The sequence below is a fragment of the Symphalangus syndactylus genome, chromosome 6 (assembly GCF_028878055.3).
Source record: "Symphalangus syndactylus isolate Jambi chromosome 6, NHGRI_mSymSyn1-v2.1_pri, whole genome shotgun sequence".
Lineage (NCBI taxonomy): Eukaryota > Metazoa > Chordata > Mammalia > Primates > Hylobatidae > Symphalangus > Symphalangus syndactylus.
Window position 1 is genome coordinate 104,820,001 of NC_072428.2, and position 22,500 is coordinate 104,842,500.

The window sequence follows — 22,500 nt, forward strand, 5'->3', positions numbered from 1 at the left end:
GCTGTTAAAATGACCAAGGTATACTAGTATGAAAAAATTACTGGCTGGGAAGTTTGAATTTTTGTTTGTTTTATAGAGAACAAGACTGCCAAACTTAAGTCCAAAATATAATAAAACACATTTTCTGCTTAATTAACTCCATGTAGAATTTACTTATTCCCCCAAATTTCTATTGCCTAATATGAAGAGATGACTTTAATGTATTTTATCTACTATTGGCCCTTGACTTTTGATTTCTATAGTCAAGTATGTGCTAATTTCTGCATTCAAGAAATAGTTAATCTATTATGTTGTCATTTAATTAACTATGGTAATTTGCTATGTTAATTCATGGTATTCTAGAAATTAACCATTAATTATTTCCTGATTGCATCAAATTGGTAATTGTGTTTTATATTTACATTTTAAAAATGTTATATGAATGTTGTTGTTGTTGCAAATGAAACCTTCACACAGCTAGAAACGGGTTTAAAGATCCTCAAGGTCATGTCTCACTTTCCCTGCACACCATAGTCTGAAGTTTCATTTCTTATATTCCTGGATCAAGTTAATATGTATTATGTAAAGAGTTATATATTTGAAGTCTGTTACCTTATTTTTGTGGGCTTATATACATCCAGTATGGACTATTAGTGTGAGACAAGCCAGAACATACCTTTATAGCTGAGACTATTGATATCCACATGTTTTATATTTTGACATATAAATGATCTTTATTTTTTTTTTTTTTTCAGAAGTCCAACCTTAGTAAAAAATATACCTACCAGTTTAGGCTATGGAGCAGCTCTTAATGCCAGTTTGCAGGTAATGTACTTTCCCAGTTTTGTTGTATTTGAATGTTTAGGGCTTTTTTTTTTTTTGGCATGTCTTTGTATTTAGGTGAGATTGTGATTGTTCTTAATAGTTGGTTTATCATCCAAGTTGTAGTACCTAGTACTATAGACAGCACTGGTTCTAATTCAAGCTACTTTTGATGTGAAGAAGCAAGAAGGACACCCTGTGGCAAAATCTGGAACATTCGGTTTTTCTGCAAATGCTAGATTGATAGAAGCTTTTGCAAATGCATGTGGCTATGCATTAATATTTATCCAGGCTGTCATAAATGATTTCACATCATAGTGTTGGGGAACATGGTGCTTGTGGCAAAAACTTTAAAGTTTAATTATAATATATAATTTTTATGCAGAGGAGGCAAATGTCAGGACTTCTTTATTTTGAGTTAAGTTCTGGTCATTTTTAAAAAGCAGAGCAACTGCTTATATTAAACTGGAGTATTTCATTACATGTGTGAATTCAACATTTCATTATGCCAAAGGTTGAAACATGAGTGAGAAAGTTTGCTGCAAGGACTGTTGTTTATATTTTCACATCACACAATTTCCTTGCATCTCTGCCACAAGTAGCCAGTTAGGAATTTTTTTTTCAATACATTTTCTTTTAATCCTTCTAAAATATCTATTTCCTTATTGGAACCCATTAAAAGGAGATACATGTTTTAAAAATTATTTTAAATGCCATTTTGAAAGTTGTTTTACACACTCTTCATTTCACTAGGCTGCCTTGGCAGAGAGCAGTTTACCTTTGCTAAGTAATCCTGGACTGATCAATAATGCATCCAGTGGCCTACTGCAGGCCGTCCACGAAGACCTCAATGGTTCTCTGGATCACATTGACAGCAATGGAAACAGTAGTCCAGGCTGCTCGCCTCAGCCGCACATGTAAGTGTGGTTAACAGACTCTCTAAAGGGAAGAATCTATATTAATATGCTTCTTAAATTTAGTATTTTTCTGAAGTTTTTACTGTTGTATAACTTAAAAATATAAATTTAAGTGGAGTTAAATTATACCACGTTCATAATATGACAAAGTTTATCAAAATCGGTTTTAATACATTTTTTAGATTATCTCAAATGCCGTGTCATTATTGTTCCAGCAGTCCTCTACAGATTCTTAGTACTACTAACGTTCTCTTGGGCACAAAGCAGTGTCTAAGATGAATCTACGTCTTATGGGTCATTATCACAGGTTGGTTTGTATGGTGCAATAAGAATATTCATGATGGAATAAGTTGTTATAATTTTTACTACTATTACAGGTCTCTAAACCATTTATGGACTGTAGTCAAGATATTGCCCGTTTTTATAAACTGTAAAATGCAAAGTTTAACTGTTACCCACAGTTTACATAGAAGCTAGTAAAGTGTAACTTTTTGCCTGTCTTATAAATCAGTGTAATTATATATTCAACTTTAATTACTGGTGCGTCTGTATTGGCAAGGTTTATATGTTATATTTTATGCAAGACTACGATTCCTATTAATATTTAGCAGCTAACTATATCATTAATTACTCTAAAATCTTTCCCCTACCATCTTTTTAATGGAGCTGAGAGAGTAGAAGTATTAAAAATTGATGTATTGTGGATTTCAGAAATGTGTATGACACTTTAAAAAATGCCTGGCTTTTTTCAATAGTGTCAAGCATATTAGTGTCTTGTTTACTAAAATGTATTGACCGTAGTAGAACTGAGCATTCAGAGGAAAAAAATTTGAATCTGAATAATGAAGTGTGTACACCATTTATCTGCCAGGATGAGTTGTAACTCATGTCTATACTTCCTAGAATTAAATGTCATATACTTCTAATTACAAGTTATTGAGGTAAGATTAGTCCTTTCTCTTATTTTTGTATTGTCTTCCTTTATTTTTCCATTCAGTATCTAGTAAAAGGTCTGAAAGAGAAATATACTCTTTATATGTACCCATTTTCACTTGACCTTTCACAGGGTATTATTTTTGTTGTCTTTTTAAGCATTTTATTCTGTTTGACATATTAATGTCTTTAAGATCATATGCCTAATTGCTTTATAGCACTTTTACTCTTTCACCTTTGCAAAAAAACACACTGTGAACACTAATGTGTTTTATAAGGTTCCAAACCATTACTTCTTCAAAATGGAAAAATTTGTCTTTTGGAAGTGTCTTTAGATGTATTAAATAATACAAAAGAAGTAATAAAACTCGAAGTAGAAAGAACATGAATATATGCTCTTGAGAGTAGCAATACTCTAAAACAAGGAAAGTGAGAAATCAGACAAAAGTTTTTATATCCCCGCTTTATCCTATCAGCCATGCAGTGGGTAGCTTGCGGCCTTTTACTTTCAGCAGTTCTCCTGAGTATGCTAATGCTCACTCCCTGTATAAAATGCTAAAGCAATAAAATTTTAAAGAGCAAACAAGAGTTAGATCCTGTTTTCTGCTTTAAAAAAAGACCTATTTCAGAGAAATAAAAGATGTTCCTAATAAAAGTGTTTAAGCTGTTGGTGCAACTTCCTGTGCTCATATGCAGTATATAGTGGTTGTTATAAACTACCTATAGAGGACATGTAAACACTTAGTTTTTAAATGTAATTGTCTGGTGCTAAAAATATTAAAATAAAAAATTAATGATTAATGAAATAGTTTATTAAACATTGTATTTTAGAACCTGAAATAATAATTGGGCTAAATTGTAGCATTGTTAGATGGGTATTGATTTTCATTTGGCAATTGCTACTTCAGATTTTTCATTTTATTATTAAAGTTTATGAAATATTTCAGAGAAATATTAGTATGTATTAGATAACATCTAAAAATTACACATATAATGTCCAGTATATTGCTGCTATAGGTTTATAAAGTTAAAATGTTCATAGTTAATATATAACACATTTTATGCTTATATGAATTAGTGCATGTGAAAAATACTTATGGTTTATTTTCCAAAGATAAAAGGAAAGCTTGTTGAAAATAGATTTCAGAAAAAATAAAAATTAAAAGGAGTGTAAATTGTCCCTTTTTCTAAATTATATCAATTATAATCAAAATTTTAATTATCTTGCAGAATATTGAGTCAATATTCATTCTTAAATCTGTTTTTGCTGCTGTCATTAGGTTTTTGCATAATAGATGTCAAATATTTATGGAATATTTCAGTATCCTCTATCTTCACCTTTATAAAGTTTTAAGATGCTTGTACTTAAACCATGTTATGTATTTTATTAGGCAAAGGAAGAAATATTGATATAATCCTCTCAGTCAAACTTTGGTTGTATATAATTGAATGCATTTCAAAATACTTTGGAAATTAAACAGAAGTGAAATAATTTTTATAAGACATTTACATAGCATACTTATATCTCCTAAAATGAAGTCATGTTACTTGTTGTTTTAGAGGGGGGTAGTTATGCTGATGCAATTGTAAACAAGAGGAAGTAGGGCCTAGTGGTATCAGAACATAGGTTGTAATGCCGGATTGTCAGGGTTCCAATTCCAGATTCAATAGTTAATAGCCAAGCGGGATTGAGCATGTTACGTAACATTTCTTTCCTCAGCTTTCTCAGCTGAAAATGAGGTAAGTAATAATATAATGCTTCTTGTTTCATAAGATTCTTGCAAATGAAATGAGTGCCTGGAACATAATAATTGCTTCTTGTGTCTCTCATAGTGCTGTGTAAATAGGTACTGATTTATATTACTTCTTGTAATACCTCACTGTTACTAAAAATGAGTCTATAAATATGAAAATCTTTTTGTATTTTGCATTTTAATACTTGTTTCAAGGCACTCTGTAAGTTTGTGGTTAGTCATTGACAATCCATTTTCTTCTCCTTCTTTCTCCTCTTATAATTCATAAAGTAAGCAGATCCATAAAACTGAAACAACATGAGGCCAGGCACGGTGGCTTATGCCAGTAATCCCAGCATTTTGGGAGGGGAGGGTGGGAGGATTGCTTGAGGCCAGGAGTTCAAGACCAGCCTGGACAACATAGTGAGACCCTGTATCTACAAAAATAATTTTAAAAATTAGTTGGGTGTGGTGTGTGCCTGTATATAGTCCTAGCTACTCAGGAGGCTCAGGCAGGAGGATAGCTTAAGCCTAGGGATTTCGAGGTTACAGTAAGCTATGATCGTGCCATGGAACTCCAGCCTGCGCCACAGAGTGAGACTCTATCTGTCTCTAAAAATAAAATAAAAAGTGAAACAATATGACACAAGGGTTTGTTATAGGTAGCAAATTACCTATATGTTATCTGAAGTTTTAGGCAATGAACAACTCGAATAGAACAACACCAACCCAGAATCAGGGACATATCATATGTGTCTTGAAAACATTGAGTATTAGTTTTGACAGGAATTTAGAATATATAAGGGAATATAGAATTTAGAATATAGGAAGTGGGACCAGACTGCTGAGTGACTTAAGTATCAAGCTATGGTGTTTGTTTCAGTCAATATACAGCTTGTTACTGTTATTAGCTTGACTTTGACACAATCATAGCTATGCATTAGGAACAGTAATCTAAAAGTGTGCTGAATGAACCATGACTTAATGAAACTCATGTATAGGAGGATATTCTGAAATTGGGAGAGACTGGAAGCAGAAAATTAATTCTTGCAGTATGTAATATCTAACTTAAGTACAAGACTAGGTGTGGAGAGCAAAGAATCCATATAGGAAGTGCTGTGAAAAGAAATACCAGAACAAGACAACCAATTGCATGCTAGGGACAAAGAGGAAAATTGGGAAAATTCATAGTCACTTTAAAAGTCTGCAAAGAGAAATACAGGACACAAGACGCAGGTTCAAAAGGGAAGATGAAGAATTCAGCATTTTACTTGGGGAATCTAAGAGCCTAAATATCGTTAGATTCAGGAGAAAACACTGATGATTTTTTTGATTAGTCTTTTAATTCAACTCCATTGTAGTAAAATTCTCCATGGTAGGATATGAATATATACCTGAGATTGGTAGAGAAGATGTTTTTTGAAGCATTAGAAGAGTGAAATAGATATGGTCTGGTGCTTCTTATAAATTGTGGAGAACAAGAGATGCCAAATTATCATTTATATTCCATACTCCGTATTTTAAACCTTTTCTTCCACTCCAGTTTTCACTTTATTCAGTGTCCTGAATAAAGGCCTCTTCCAAATTAATGCATTTATTTCGCTCACACTATTTGAATTTCTGCCCTTTCCCTTTTCTGGTTCCACTCTACTCTCTTACCTAAATTCTACCTTTCCTTACAGGACTAGTCCTATTTTTTTCCAAGAGGTTTTCCCAAGGAATTTTACTATCAGGACCATGCACTCTGCTCCACAATTCTAAAGAACTTGCTTCTTATACCACTATTTTGGACTAACACTTTGTGTACATGTGTGAGTGTGTGTGCACATACACATCCACCTGTGTTTATGCATACATCTGTGTTCATTTTTCAGATATCCCTACCTTAATGACAAGTCCCTTAAAGACAGAGATTATGTTTTAGACAAATTATAGTACAAGAAACCCCCAGCACATTCTACTATGTCAAGTAAGCATTCAGTAAAAGTATGATACTGATTATGAAAAATCAAATTGGAGATTACAGTTAATTAGAAATGGTTTGACTTCACAAAGTTATACTTACAGGAGTATAAAATCCAGGGTTCTCCCAGAATCTTGAAGAAGGGAGAACAAAAGAGATTTTAGGAAGAACAGATGAGTAAATATAATGTTCATTTTTATCTGGGAGCTAATAAAATTTTTTAAATATTGGTAGACTATACTTTTTGAGTTTTATTTTTAGTTTCAATTATTTAATTAATATGTATTTTATAACCATTCCAATTTATGTGAGTAAAAAGTGGCTTCCCACTTTGAGTAGAATGAGGCCCCTTCACCTCATTCATAATTATCATCTCAGACCTTGTTAAATTTTATTTACATTGTTGAAAGCAGATTGAAAGCAATTATCAAACTTTATGCAATATAAATCAGATGAATGTTTAAGGGGATTTCAGCAAAAAGTAGGAAAGGTTAAAGCCAGGTGAAATTGTATAGAGTCTACATAATAATTTTTTGAAACTTCTTTGACTGTTTTGACTCAACTACTTGTTGATTCAAAGTACTTGACTTTTAAAACATTTCTATTTTCTGTTGCTGTTCAAGGAGTCCTAGAACCATCCATGGTATGAATAAGGGAAAATGATACTTTAAGTGTCTGAGCTGAGTATCGTTACAATTTATAATATTGTTCCCTTATGCACCTGAATGCAATATTCCCTTTTTCAGAGTTATATAGAATATGAATTAAAAATGACTAGCTTCCTATTTTTTATAGACATTTACCTCTAAAAATGTTTAAAAGGTTAGGATTGATGCTATCTTTAAGCTGAAATAATTTGAACTTACTGTCTTCTCTCATGTATTGGACTTAAGTGAATGACAAGAGAAGAAAACATGTAGACTAGACCTGGAAGATGAACGCATACTGATACAATCAATCCATTTCTTGTCTACTTCCCAACCTACCATGTTTAGTTCTACTCAGTTGTTTCTTTTTGTATTAAGTAATTGTTTCTCCTCATTCTCAGTAAGTTGGTTCAGATTTGCTGTTTTTCCTCGTATAAAATGTTAAATGAGATTCCCATTTTTATATTTTCAAATGTTGTGTCTAGAGATCAAAATAAATGTTCTTCCCTAGCTGGTTTTGTATTGAGGGCTTTACTCACAAAGCCTCCCATTGTCATGTCATTCCCCTTTCTGATTATTAGAGTCTCCTACTGTTGAGTTTTCAGATCCTTTCTTTTTTTTTTTTTTTTTTTTTTGAGACAGAGTCTCGCTCTGTCGCCCGGGCTGGAGTGCAGTGGCGCAATCTCGGCTCACTGCAAGCTCCGCCTCCCGGGTTCACGCCATTCTCCTGCCTTAGCCTCCGAGTAGCTGGGACTACAGGCGCCTCAGATCCTTTCTTATATGTCATTCCTGACTCCTCTTAGCCTCTATGTCGTTTCAAAGTTTTGCTTGCTAAATATTCTATATTCATTGTAGGTGATTATTATTTTCTCCTGTTGGTAAAGTAAATATTTGAAGCTTGAGAGTTAAAAATCTTTTATATAGAATGTTAATATATTGGATATAAGATAAGAAAATTAATTTATTGTGTCCTTAGAAGGCAAACCCTTAGGAGAAGAAAATAAAAGGCTGAGGTGTCATATAAAAGGAGTAATGTAGTATTATTTTAGAATTGCAATAGAGATCATAAGTTTTTTTTAATTTGCATGTCAAATACCTATTCAACATGCTCCAGAACTTTGTATACATCACATACCCGAGTCATCTTTACAACATCCTCTTCTTCTTCATAGCCTCAGTTGTTAAATCATTTCAATATTATACTTTGGCCTCTCCTGTTGATAATATTTTGCCCCATAGATAGCTAAAAGGGGCTCCTAGACCCCCACTGGATTAAACAGTATTGAAAATCTAAACTTTGAATTGTCATAAAACATAATGAAAATATAAGTATATAATATTACATTTCTTCCTTCTATTCTCTTTGGCTGCCTTAAAATTTAAATTGCTATTTGTAGGCACATGTAGAATTTGCAGATCCTACATCTTTGGTTGCTGATATTTTATATAAAATCCCTACAGATCTTAGATCTCTCTGTGGACAAAAGCATTTGAAATTGGAGTGGCTCTGTATTTCAGAGGAAAGCAGTTGGAAGTGACTGACAACTTGAGCAAATGGAATGCTCTTTCTCATTGTTTTCATTCCTGTTAAGCCTGTACTATTTTTGCTGATGTTTTGGATCATTATGTTGCATTGCGAAACTCTAAACATGAAAGCTTTTTTTTTGCCTCACATATGTTTTCATAGATTTTTTAATTAACAATTTTTCAGTCAACTTTATTTTTTTTCTAACATTTCTGGTCCTCTTATAATTTTTCTTCTGACTTAATTCCATTTTTATTTAATCTCTAAACTTTTTGATTAACTTTGCTAGTTAGCTTTGAGATCTCTTTCCAAAGTGATTGTACAGAACTTATGATTATGCCAGCTCTTTATCATCTCATCTTTTTTTTTAAGTGCTACAAGTGTGGATCAGTATCTGCTGTTCTTTTTTACATTATTCCAGTCCCCATATGTGGCACTTACAACTCATTCCAGTTCCTCTTAATAAAAAGATCCTCCCAGAGATACAGTGCCTTTAGCTAAAAAGTGTTATATCCCCACCGTGCCAATTGTGGAAATTTGTGGGTTCCTATAGGGTTTTGAAGGATTTTTATAGAACTATACAGATGATATCTGACATCCGTGGTGTGAATTCCCACAATTTAGGCAAAGTGTGTCAGAAAACTTTTAGCTGACAGTATTGTAGCTTACTGCTTCTGTTTTATATCTAAAGAAGGTACTTTGTTAGAAGATACAACTTCATTTGCACTAACACTAGTTGAGCCTTAAAAATTTCCTTTCTCTAACGGTCAGAAAATGATTACTGAATTGTTAAAGAAGGAATAATGCTTCAGTGTTAACTTTTTCCTACTTTCAGTACCAGGGGAAAAAAATGAAGATCTTATGTACTGCTATGGTATTTCAATTTCAGCTTTCAACATAGGACTTGGGAAGTGGATGTATGTTGGTAACCAGAGGCATTTAATAAATAAAGAGACTTACGTAAAGTCAACTGTTATTTCAGAATATTCCTTTATGTGAAGGTAATTTACATGATAAGAAATTATGTCTTAATGTATGTTAAAATTATGTGCATTTTGACTGCTCTGGCAGAATTTAAAATTTACCACTCATAGAAGTAACATGTTATACTTGAATATTTCAACACCAAGAAACACAGGGTTACTACATTCCATAGGCAGTTTCTATCATTAGAATAGCATTAAATAATTTATATAAGCAACAGATGATCAAATCATTTCACATAACTACTGAAAACTAACATTGTTTAGTTTGTTCAACATTATCTTCGTTTTGAAGACAAAATGGAGTAAAATCAGCAAGACACTTAAAAGGTAGGAAGACAAGTCATCAGTGATCACACAATGTTATCTTACTATAAAAAAATGTATATTTGCAACATTAGATCTGTGGTTCCTTTTGTTAATTAGCAAGTCAAAGAAAGGACATGGTGCGCTAGATTTAGAATAAAAAGTACATATTGTTGACTGGGTGCAATGGCTCACGCCTGTAATCCCAGCACTTTGGGAGGCCGAGGTGGGCAGATCACCTGCAGTCAGGAGTTCGAGACCAGCCTGGCCAACATGGCAAAACCCCGTCTCTACTAAAAATACAAAAATTAGCTGGGCATGGTGGTGGGGGCCTGTAATCCCAGCTACTTGGGAGGCTGAGGCAGGAGAATCGCCTGAACCCAGGAGGCAGAAGTTGCAGTGAGCCGCCGAGATCATGCCATTGCACTCCAGCCAAGGTGACAGAGCGAGACTCCATCTCAAAAAAAAAAAAAGTACATATTACTTTTACTCCTTATTCCATCTGATGTTTAGAACTAACAGAGTATATAACTAAGCAAAACTCAACTCAGGAGAAAGCCAGAGTGTGAGTCAGTTCTGTGGTTTAATTTGAGCAAAGGAATAGTTTCAGCAAAGCAGTCAGTCTCAGAAATTAGGCAGACCTAGTGACATGAGCAATATGTAGTCCAGGTGGAAAGTAGCCTCTGTAAAGGTTTTCCAAGAGACAGCTTCACCGGGAGCCGGCAGTGGATGGGTAACAACTCCAGTAGGGCAGTTTGGTAATAGGAAATAGATAACAGTTGAGAAAAATGGGTAAGCCACATCCAAAAGAGCGGCCACAGCAGTAGGGCTCAACTACAGGACTTTGAGGTTAAGATCTTCAAGGAGCCAGAATGCAAGTTAACAAATGTAATTACAGATAAACTGGAACATACACCCCGTATACTCATATTACCTATCTGACTTTTGACTGAAACTTGGTCCAACAAATAAGGCAATAATACAATTTTTGGATTAATGATTCAAAGGAGAATTGGAGCAGCAGCAAGACTGACTTAACAGCGAAGTGTCAAGATGTGATTTAGACTTTATTTGTCTGGCCAACAGATTAGAACTATAAGGGTCCTTAGAACCACAGCTGAATGTTTGTTGATAGTCTTCATTTATGAGACACAAATTGGAATGGTACCAATTGTATCTCAGCGGCCAACTAATTTGTTTCTGAGATTGGGCACAATATATTTGTACTTATCAATGATGAAAGTAATTACATCTATATTTTCATTTTATTACAGCTGTTTTGGTCACAACTATCACTTTTATAAAGTCAAATAGAATGATAAATCCTGAAGAATTTCATTGTGTTTTTTAAAAATTGACTCTACAGCAAAACTATCTGAAATCATTTAGGAGTGAGCCTAAATCATGTAAAATCTAGTTCCTTTAAACAATATTGCATAAATTTAAATACATTTCAATATAATGTTGAAGGTAAGAGCAGGAAATTCTAGACAAATGTTGATATACATATATATGCATGCAGTTTATAAAATTATGTTTCACTGACCTTGACCCACCTTTTTGTTGTTTCTTTGGACTGATACTGACTTTTATTTATTTTTTTTTTTGAGATGGAGTTTTGCTCTTGTTGCCCAGGCTGGAGTGCATTGGCACGAGCTCAACTCAATGCAACCTCTGCCTCGCAGGTTCAAGCAATTCTCCTGTCTCAGCCTCCTGAGTAGCTGGGATTACAGGTGCCTGCCACTACACCCGACTAATTTTTTTATATTTTTAGTAGAGACGGGGTTTCACCATGTTGGCCAGGCTGGTCTCAAACTGCTGACCTCAGGTGATCCACCCGCTTTGACCTCCCAAAGTGCTGGGATTACAGGCATGAGCCACCGCACCTGGCCAGACTGATACTGACTTTAAATGGAACTTTATAACTCCACCATGGAATCAGATCTCTTGAGTTGTAAGATGTAATTATAAACTGGCATCATTAGGAATGGAAATACATCTTAGAAGAGAAAATTTCATCACAATTATCTGAAAATAATATTCCTTTGCCATCAATGCTAAGTGGCTGCAGTTTTTAGAAAATAGACTAAGGGATGATAACATTTTTATCCTGGCTTATGATGAAAATTAAAATTTATTTTGATATTTATCATTAGCCAGGGAGAAGAGGTGTGGGAAATTTAGTAGGGCATTTTCTACTTATATCCTGGATAAAGGAAACTATACAGTTAATATGGAATGCAGAATCATTTGTTCACTCCAATTTTTGAATCCTCTTTTCATAATTGCACATTTCTGTAAGAAGGAATATTTTCGTTTTCCTCAAGGGATAAGGAGGAGGATTATTTCTGTAGAACTGAAATGATAGTCTGAGTACTGTCCTACTGGCAGCTACTACATGCAAACTCATTGAAATAAAAACAAAGATCAATTCATTTAACACTAGAATTTTTATGTCAAACGTTATTTTAATTTACCAAAGAGAAAATCTTGAAAGATAAGAAATGGGAATAAGGAACTACATAAGTAATAACTCTGTTGTATAATTTCTTAGCTGATAAAAGTTAAGAACATCTTTTTTCATTTCTAGTAGTTTTAATTGGACATCTTTCTTATTCAGTCCTATAAATACGAGAGCTAAATACTTTTCTAAAATCTACTTAAATTTAGAATGTAAAAATCTAAATTTTTGTGGAGAAAACCTGGTTTATCCTTTCCAAAGAATAAAATCTTAAGTAGAATGAAATAATTTATTTATGACTGTATAATTAACTCTACTCACATTTAATTATGCTATCCTTAGATCAGCTCTCATTTTTAAAACTGTTAATATGATTTCTGTTAAAAGTGAACTTTTCTACTTAAAAGTTTAATGTCACTTATATTATTAGCTTTTTTCTGTGATATGTTAATTAAACTAAAACATTTCCCAGGTAGAAAAACAAAATATTACTCTAAAAGTTACATAGCTTTAAGAAATGAATTGTGTGTATCATTTCAACCTGACTTCACACAAATGGAGATAACTAAACTTGTCGTTTTCATGAATCTACCATCAAATTCCAAAAATAATTATATAATTTCCTTTATATATACTAGAAAAAATGAGTAAAATTGATTTTCCATAATTTCCATTTTTATATAAGCTTCCTAAATGAGCATCAGTTATTTTACCAGTTTTCCTGTGAAACTGTGTCTTTGAAAAAAAAAATTACTTTTTTTGTATGTTCTGTTTGACAAGGTTATATTTTCCAATGTATCAGTCAATACAGGTTAGCTACTCAAAAGTAACAAACAAAAACAAAAGTTAAGCTCAGGAAAAGACATTTAAATAATCCTGTGCTTATATTTTGAATTCATTTTACATCTTGAAAACAGCAATGTTATAGAGTAAGAATGAGGGTTTTGCCATTGGCAAATTGGAACTAATTTAAATGAAAATTTATTCAATCACGTATGAAATTGATAAAGTGCTAATCATGTATTTATTTTTGAATGCTTAGATACAAAGAGTTGTCATTAATTCAATAATCTTGTGCCAAGTACTGAAGATTGTAGATGGTTAAAAGAAAATCTCATCTTTTTACAGCATTTTTTTAATCTAGAAGGTTTTGATGCTATTTTGAGAAGTAGTCAAAATCTATGCATATCAATGGAGAACATATGACTATAGCAATACTCAGTCTATTTTGATATTTTTAAATGTCATTAATTAACAGTTAGGACATAACAGTATATAAGAGGCAAAGAAGAATTCGTAGGATTATAAACATTTTCTTTATTTTGTTTTATTATTATTGTTATTTTTTTTTTTTTTTTGAGACAGAGTCCCACTCTGTAGCCAAGGCTGGAGTGCGGTGGCGCAGTCTCGGCTCACTGCAAGCTACGCCTCCCCGGTTCAGGCGATTCTCTTGCCTCAGCCTCCTGAGTAGCTGGGACTACAGGCATACAACACCAGGCCCAGCTATTTTTTTTTTTTTTTTTTTTTGTATTTTTAGTAGAGACAGGGTTTCTTCTTGTTGGCCAGTCTGGTCTCGAACTCCTGACCTCGGAGTTTTTATTAATGTATCCACCGCCTTATAATGTGATCCACCCGCCTCGGCGTCCCAAAGTGCTGGGATTACAGGTGTGAGCCACTGCACCCGGCCTAAAACATTTTCTATCGGAGCTAATTAATGTATTCCACGTAAGTTAAAAGTATCCAAATTAAATTAAGTAGAAGTAAGGATCAAGACACTTTAAAATCAAGGATTTGAACAAGTCCGTATTGAATGGGTAACAGAGCTTAGTTCAAGGCCTACACATATTTCAGTATATTTAATATGTTTCTCAAAGTACTATATGTGTAAGTTCATTTGACAGGATAAAGATTGCTATATTGGATGAAATAAAATCAGTTTCCATAATAAAATTGAAGCATCAGAGTCCTAACACTGTTTCTGAGGATAGCTTTTTGAGTGTTCTCTGGGGAATAACATTTTTTAGAGTAATGATCCATGATTACTATAGAAGTATGTTATAACCTTCAGGTGTGCTAGGACAGGTGACAAGGCTAATCTTATCCATAGGGGTTTTTTAAAAGATGTATTTTTTTGTAAAAAGTTGGTTATTACTTTTAAAAGGTATGCTATTTGAATGTATTGGATATTTTCTCAAATAACTAGAATTATAAGAAGAAAAGGTATAAGGGAACTGCCTGCAATTAGTAAACCACATAAAAACAATTTTAATCTAGTCTAAAATTTAGTCTTGCTTTATAGATGTTTGATAAAATTAACATCACATTGCTGGAAATTGCCCATATTGTAGGTATGAGTCATAAATTTTAAGTTTTTATTAACAGCATTTGTTGACATTTGTCATAAATGAGGTCAGGAGATTGAGACCATCCTGGCCGACATAGTGAAATCCCATCTCTACTAAAAATACAAAAAATTAGCCAGGTGTGGTTGCGCATGCCTGTAGTCCTAGCTACTCAGGAGGCTGAGGCAGGAGAATCGCTTCAACCCTGGAGGCGGAGGTTGCAGTAAGCCAAGATCATGCCACTGCACTCCAGCCTGGGTGACAGAGCAAGAATCCGTCTCAAAAAAAAAAAAAAAAAAACTTAAGACTTAAAATCTTTATTGTTAACTTCATGGAATTAATAAACGCTACATTTCTAAGAAGACCTGATTGAATTTACATTGTGCCAGTGAGTCTCTCATAAGTGATGACAGTATATAAATATTCTAGTCATTAACATTTGGTAATATCTAAATAAGCAAAGAAGAGAAAATATACGATTCTACTGTTTAACATCTATTGACTTAAATTTTGAACATCTCGGTTTAAGAGAACTTTATTCATAGTACTTTTTTATTCTAAAGTAAAACAGGAACTGTTTATAGAACCTTTGACTTAGTCTTAAGTAAGGAGAAAATGAATAAAATTTACATTCCTCTAGGGAATACACCGTGTGACCACAATCAAAAAGGATAAACTTTCCCTTTATAATTTAACTGTTTACTTTAGGGTATAGGCAAACATTAACATTACTTCTGCCTTTCATTAGTGCCTTAGGTACTTGTAAATTTCACAACAAAAGCGACACATATCTTTAGGCAACAAATTTGTTTATCGGTATATCAGTGTAGTTAGTCCTCTGTGTTTTTGGAATATACCATTAATGAGGGTGCCTGTAAAACGGTGATATTACACTAATCAACTGCTACTTTGCAATGTTTTCAAGTAGAGGCTTGCGAAGTTGAATGACCCACAGATGAGTTTCATTCATTTAAATTGGATAAACATTTATTGAACACCTATTGTGTGCATCATACTCTGCTAGAAACTGTGGCAGATGATCAGTGTCTATAGAGGTAAAACTCTAATAGACGGATAAGTACATAGGTAGTAATAGAGACCAAGTGAAGGAATGAAGAGTTGCAAACAGATTGTGAAGTTGATGTAAGCATGCACATGCACACAGGGAATCGGAAAAGACTTCATGAAGGATGTAATTTTGAGTTAGGCTTAACATGAAGTCAATTTTTAGGTTGAACTTTATGAATTTATTCATATTTTACTGTTTTTTTTTCCTAAAAAATAGCCATCTTAAATATTTCAACCTAGTATTCAGCAGAGATGCAGAAAGGCAGGATAGATGTAAAGGACATGAGGAGATGAGCAAAGATGACTAAAACATGGGTTTCATTCAGAGAACAATGACTCATTTGCCTCAGGACGGGCAGCCTGCCTGGATGGGGATACCTGTAAGATGAGATTGCCCAGGAGTTTCAGAGCCATATCTTACAGCTCATTAATTTCCAAGCTGCTGATATGGTAGGGACATTTCTTAAAGTTATTTGGAGATGCTTAGCAAGACCTTCAAGGGTATATGTTACCTACTTTTAAAAAGCCCTACGTGCTTTCTTTTTTGCTACTTGTCTCTGGAAATAGATGACTTTTTTTTTTTTTTTTTTTTTTTGCTTGAGAAACTAGCAATACTTTATGCCCCTTCCTTCAATATTCAGTTTTAAAATACATTTTTTCCTTAAAATGCTATAAGAACACAGATGAAAAATTAAAAATAAATAAAATATCTGGAGACCACACATCAATGTTATTGTGGCCATTGCTGTTACCAGCATCTTAATCACAGAGAAGACTGTGGGGAAATTTGTTTTCAGAATCTTTTCATCTTCAATTTCTAATATCCAAACTTTCTGAGATTCGCTTTCATTGTTCCCGGAGCAATTAAAATAACAAATATAAAGATTCATAGAGGTTGCTTGAGAATCATGAAAAGTTAAGATGTATTTTAACTATTCATTGATTTTTAACTTTCAGTATTTTTGACAGATTTAGGCTCTTCTATTTCCTTGGTAGAGCATAAAAAGAAATATTTCATGTGCATTGTAAATTTATAGAGTTCAGTGATGCGATCTCAGCTCACTGCAACCTCCACCTCCCAGGCTCAAGCAATCTGCCTGCCTCAACCTCCTACATAGTTGGGATCATAGGCACCTGCCACCATGCCCGGCTAATTTTTATATTTTTAGCAGAGACGGGGTTTCACCATGTTAGCCAGGCTGGTCTCGAATTCCTGACCTCATGTGATCTGCCCGCCACGGCCTCCCCAAGTGCTGGGATTACAGGCATGAACCACCATGCCCGGCCTACGTTGTAAATTTAAAAGTAGTAAATGCAAAACCTTTTTACTCCACAACCTATAAATTCTTCACTTCTTTCCACCATTTCTAATCCTACCACCTTAGTAGTCTGACCATCATTAACTTATTACGTTGTTTTAGTAAGTCCCCATTTGGTAACTCTGCCCGCAGTGTCCTACACTAAGCCTGTATTTTGCAAATTCATCTTCATAAAACTCTTCTACCTTTTCGTTATCCTGCTGAAAAACCATCAATAGCCTTTGAGCAGAGATTAAATTTAAACATCATGAAATGCAACTCAAAGGCCTTCTCATCATCTGACCTCATTCTGCTAACACACACACAAACACACACATTATCACCAGCCCTCCTTCCCCCATGCACTCTCAGCGTTCCCATAACATGTCTACGATTCTCCATTTTCCCTATTTCTACTTGGAATGTCCTTTCTCTCATCTCTGCATAATAAAAATTTTCACCTATTACAAAGCCTACGTGAAGCTACACCACTCTCCTTCATAGAGCATTCACTGATTGAATTGTCAGAATTTATCTCCCCTTTTATAATACTTTATCTACTGTGGCATCGATCACATTCTGCCTTGTGTCAAAGTTACTTGTATATATGTCTTACCTCCTCTATTAGACTGAAAACTTGATGATAACAGGACCCCTTGTCCATGCAGCCCCTATCCCAGAGGTTTACTTACAATGTCTATTAACTGGATTTTTTTTTTCCACTTCTAACAAGAAGTAACTTTTATCCTCCTAGAAGTACTTCAATTTCAGTTACTGACTTTGTACCTCTGTCAGGGAATAATAACAAACTTTATATCTCTCCATTCCTCAATACTTCTTTTCCTCCAGTTGTCTAAAGAACTTCCAAATATGTTTCTAAATCTCACAAATGTAAATTAAATTAAATTAGGAGCTGGCTATGCCTTTTTAAAGCAAGAAACATAAATTGGTGTTTTTTTGTAGTAAGGAAAAGGTTGTGTACTGAAAGGATCAATTAAATTTGAAGTCTTCTATTTCATGGATAGAACAATTTTTAAAGCATTTGCAATGAATTTCTGGATTCTGGTTTGCATAAATATTCATTATTTGCCAAATGGGTAATTTGCATTAAAACCAAAGTTGATGTTACTTCAGTGCCCCCTTAAAGGAATGTGATGTTTTATCAGGCTTAGAAAAACTAGTACCAAAGTAGACATAAGTCCCTTCTATCTGTGACCTTCTGTGGCAAAGGTTTGTACTCTTTAATCTGTAATAATACAAGTACTTGGCATATTTTAGGTGCCCAGTAAATAAATGAATCACTGGAAAGACTATACCCCTTACACTCCCGCCTTAAGCTATCTTAAAAATTTACTGGGAGGCTGAGGCAGGAGAATTGCTTGAACCCGGGAAGACGGAGGTTGCAGTAAGCCGAGATCACACCACAGCACTCCAGCCTGGGCAACAAGAGCGAGACTCAATCTCAAAAAAAAAAAAAAAAAAAGTTGAAGAAAGTAGTGCATAAATTTCAAAACAGTTGGGGAAAAATGGCATAATGAATGTCTGAACCATCTAGAGGAGATCTTCAAATCCAGACAGGGGATTTTATCACTAGGATAGTCAAGAATTTCTCTCTTATTTCCATCTGAACTTGCTCTTACTTTACTGTTTTTAATGAATTATATTAAGAATACATGTGTTTTAATGCTGTTAGAACATTGGCATTCTTCTTAGAGGCAGGTAAGTTTTCCAATTGTTAACTCCTGTATCACTTAATTGCTACTTTTCTTAGGACACTTAGGGCTGGCAATCTTGTAAATTTATTCTTCTTATACTAGACTACAAGTTCTTTGATAGATATTAAGAACCTCACTGTGCCTTATATATAGAAGATATTCAATGAATTTTTGTTAAATTAATGATTGGCAATAGGAGATAATGTTAATATGTTATTGGCTTTTCCTGTCAAAGTGAGATTGATGCTCTTTACATCATTATAGATACAGGGGACTAGACTCAATCCACAGCATAAAGGAATTCCTGAAGGAAAATTTTACTTTCTAACGGGCTTATGTATATTGCTACATCTCTTAAAATTTTCATTATTTAGTCATATTAAGTTAATCTATTTAAGATTTTTCTAGCTATATGTATATTATCAGAACTTCATAAGCCCCAACATGCATAGCAAATGTGATGCAGGCCTGGATCAATGCATGTATGTTAATGATTTTAATGACAAGCTAATGATGAGGCCTGTGATGGATGACTGAGAATAAATGTAGGAGCACTATGTACAGAGCATTTCAATGATGGCTCCTCTACTTTGAAATTTACTTTCTTCTATTGATCTGAAAGTGATCTGAGACATAACCTGGCCGTTTAGCTTAGTATTTTAGTGACCCAGAATTTGTTGGTAAATAATTTCTTGAAATAACTATAGCAATATGTTGTGTTATTTTGTTTCCTTTTATTACCTTAAATATACTTTTAAGGAAATGTGACTAGTCATTAATAACTCTAATTCCAGGCATCTGATATTTGAGGCACATATATCTTTGTTTCATGACGTTTTTGATACAGTAATAAAAATCTCACTTTAGGGAGAGGTACTGAAATACTTTTAGAGCTAACGAAGCTCATACAATGTTTAAAAATTAATTTCTGTATTTATACTATACTTTCTTCCAAAAAAGGTTATAAGGTTATTATATATTATGACTGTGTTCAGTGTTTATTGATCACTTATGATCCAGGCACTATTTCAAGTGTTTTACATATATGCAAAATAATTTAACCCTTATAATGAGTGTATAAGGTAGTCACTTTTTTCTCTGCTTTATGGGTAAAGAAATGGAGATACAGAGAGGTTAAGTAGCTTTTCCAAGGTTGCGTAGTTAGGAAGTAAAGGAGCCAGGCTTCAAACCCAAGTATTTTATCCTCAAAGCCCACTATATTCTTAACCACTTAATCACTGCTGCATGACTAAAGATTATAAATGAGGTGCCTAAACTGTTCAGTATTACTTTATACCACACTTGGAAGTTAATCAAAATACTAAATACATAAAATGTATCACGGTAAATTATATTCTTGTAATTAAAAACCTGTAGATAATTCTACATGGGAAGAAGATTCATAATGAAGAATTGGTGAGCACAGAGGAGAGTTTCTTTAAAGGGATTCTTTTATTTTATTTGAATTGTCAGGGATGTTTCTATGTTGGATAGAAGCATTTTTGTAGAAGAAAACCTAATTATCCTATGGTAGTGTAACACCTGGCACCTTGAAGAATTTGCAAAAATGAACACTACAGAAATATCCACTTTTTCTTTTGGAAATAAATTTAATGGCTCTCATATCCTGTAATGGGGCAAAAAGAGAAAGAAATTGCTAATGGTCACAAGAAGAGATTAATTCTGTATTCATCCTGCAACCCACAAAAGGCATGTGGCTTCATTGTGTTCCATTTCTTTTGAGTTGGCATATAACTTGACAAGTGAAAACATGGAGCACTTTGAGATCCAAAAATGAGAAACCTAATATAAATAGAGATAATTATAGTAGAAATTTTATTTTTATTGAAAAGTATTCCACCAATTTATAGGCATAGGTACTGTAACTTTCAAGCAATTTTATTTTCTGGAATGTTGAAACTTCTCTTGCTACCTTTTATTTCTTTCTCTGATATTATATTGATGGCAAATAGATCTTTTAAAAATTGAGCATTAATAATTATTGACTTTAGTTTGCTTTATTTTAGGAAATTTGCAGCCTAACATTGTAGCCATTGGGGAAAATTTTATTTACAGCTTTTCCAGCTCTGTTATCTTTTTCACTAGTTCTGAATGGGAAATATCCCAAGGATATTTAATTTCAGAGAGATATCTTCTCTTTTAGAATTAGTACAATGAAACTCTTAATGTTTTCATGGCACGTATTTTATTCACTCAACACGTATTTACTGTGTGCTATGTGTAATGTCTCCTAAGCTGTGAAGTTCACAGTCTTGCTTGGCAAGATAAGGTATAGCTACCAGTAGAAAGAGTTAAGTGACAGTGCATGTGATTAAGGCAATATGGGGTAGCAGAAATAACAAGGTTCCAAGAAATATTCTAGAGGCCAGCGTGTGTGTTAGTCTTTGCTGTGCCTGTATGCAGACACTTGGATAGTCACTCCTTTACTCATCTGTAAAATGGGAAGTCAAATAACAATATCATTACATTAGATGCAGTTTCAGGATTGAGCATCAGAATGACCAAAAAATGCTTTGGAAGTTCAGAGTAGATCAATGAAATTTGGACAGGTTGAAGTCTTTAGGAAGTAGACACAGTGTGAGTTGATGCTTAAGTGGTAGACAGGTTGTGTGTGAATAGGCAGAACAGGGTAGAAGGATGTTCTGTGTATACACGGAAAGTTGAAACGGGAAACACAGCCTGAGTCTCCATGAAAAATGTCTTGGAGTAGGAACTGAGCACAATGTTTCTGGGATGATGTTTTGAGTCTGGAATGGAAGTTATTCTTCAGAAATACTGTTGTATGTAGATAGGTGGAGGTCAGATCATAGTTTATTGAGAATGGCTGAAGGGTTTTGGCTTAATTCTATTTCAACCCCCTGTGTCTCAGTTCAGACATATTTTTATATAGGGCAGTGGCATAATGAAATAAATAAAAGTTCTTGCATTTTAAAATTTTCTGAGACTACAATAGAACATACCACTTTAGTCATTCTTTTAAAAATTTTTTCTTTATGTGCTTTTTTTAGAGACAGGGTCTTGCTATGTTGCCCAGGCTAGCATTCCTCCCACCTCAGCCTCTCAAGTAGCTGGAACTACAAACATGGCTTCTATGTGCTTGTTTCTAAATAATACATCCTACTTGTTATTCCTCTTTATCAAGAACTTGAGATTTTTCCACAAGGTTCTTTACTCAAATAAAACCCAACCCAGAAAGGTTAACCCAAATGAACCAGATGCATATGATATTGCAGTGCTTTTGCTGAGGAACCAGTTGAAATGCAGCAGGGAATTCAGAAACTGTCAGAGGAGGGGGACCTCCGAGGTCTTCTCAAGTGTCCTGAGTATATTAAAACACACTCCTTTACAAGAGCTCACATCTGTATTCTAAAACTATGGGATGCCCAAAATAATGTTTATTGTCTTAAAGGCAGTCGCCTAGACCACTGCTAGAGATCTATGTATGTGGCTTGACAGTAACTCAGTATCTATTTAGAAATACTCAGCTATTAAAGCCTGAAAGTTTTGAATATTCACAGGTCATTTGTGAGACCTAATTAGAAAAAGGTGCTATTATATTAACCTTAGGAGTTTATTCTAATTATTTCCAGTACTTAGAGTTTAGCATTTTCTAAAATGTTCTGAATCCCAGATTAAACCAGGAAAATCTAAAATTGTAAATTCAACTTATAACTATTATTAAATCAAAATGTCATTTTTTATAAAAGTCATTAAATGAATATGAACTTTCACAAGTAATCTCATTAGAAGATTTCATTTGTATATTTTAGAGGGTACTTTGGGAATA

At 33.8% G+C, this 22,500-nt stretch overlaps 1 protein-coding gene across 1 annotated transcript in view; it reads left to right on the top strand.

The window, feature by feature from the left end:
* FOXP2 (forkhead box P2) overlaps window positions 1-22,500 on the top strand; it is a 605,419-nt gene that overhangs the window by 574,756 nt on the left and 8,163 nt on the right. Inside the window, exons 19-20 of the mRNA XM_063642138.1 lie at window positions 735-804; window positions 1,555-1,718. Coding sequence (XP_063498208.1) covers window positions 735-804; window positions 1,555-1,718 — 234 coding nt within the window. The remainder of the gene's footprint in view (window positions 1-734; window positions 805-1,554; window positions 1,719-22,500) is intronic.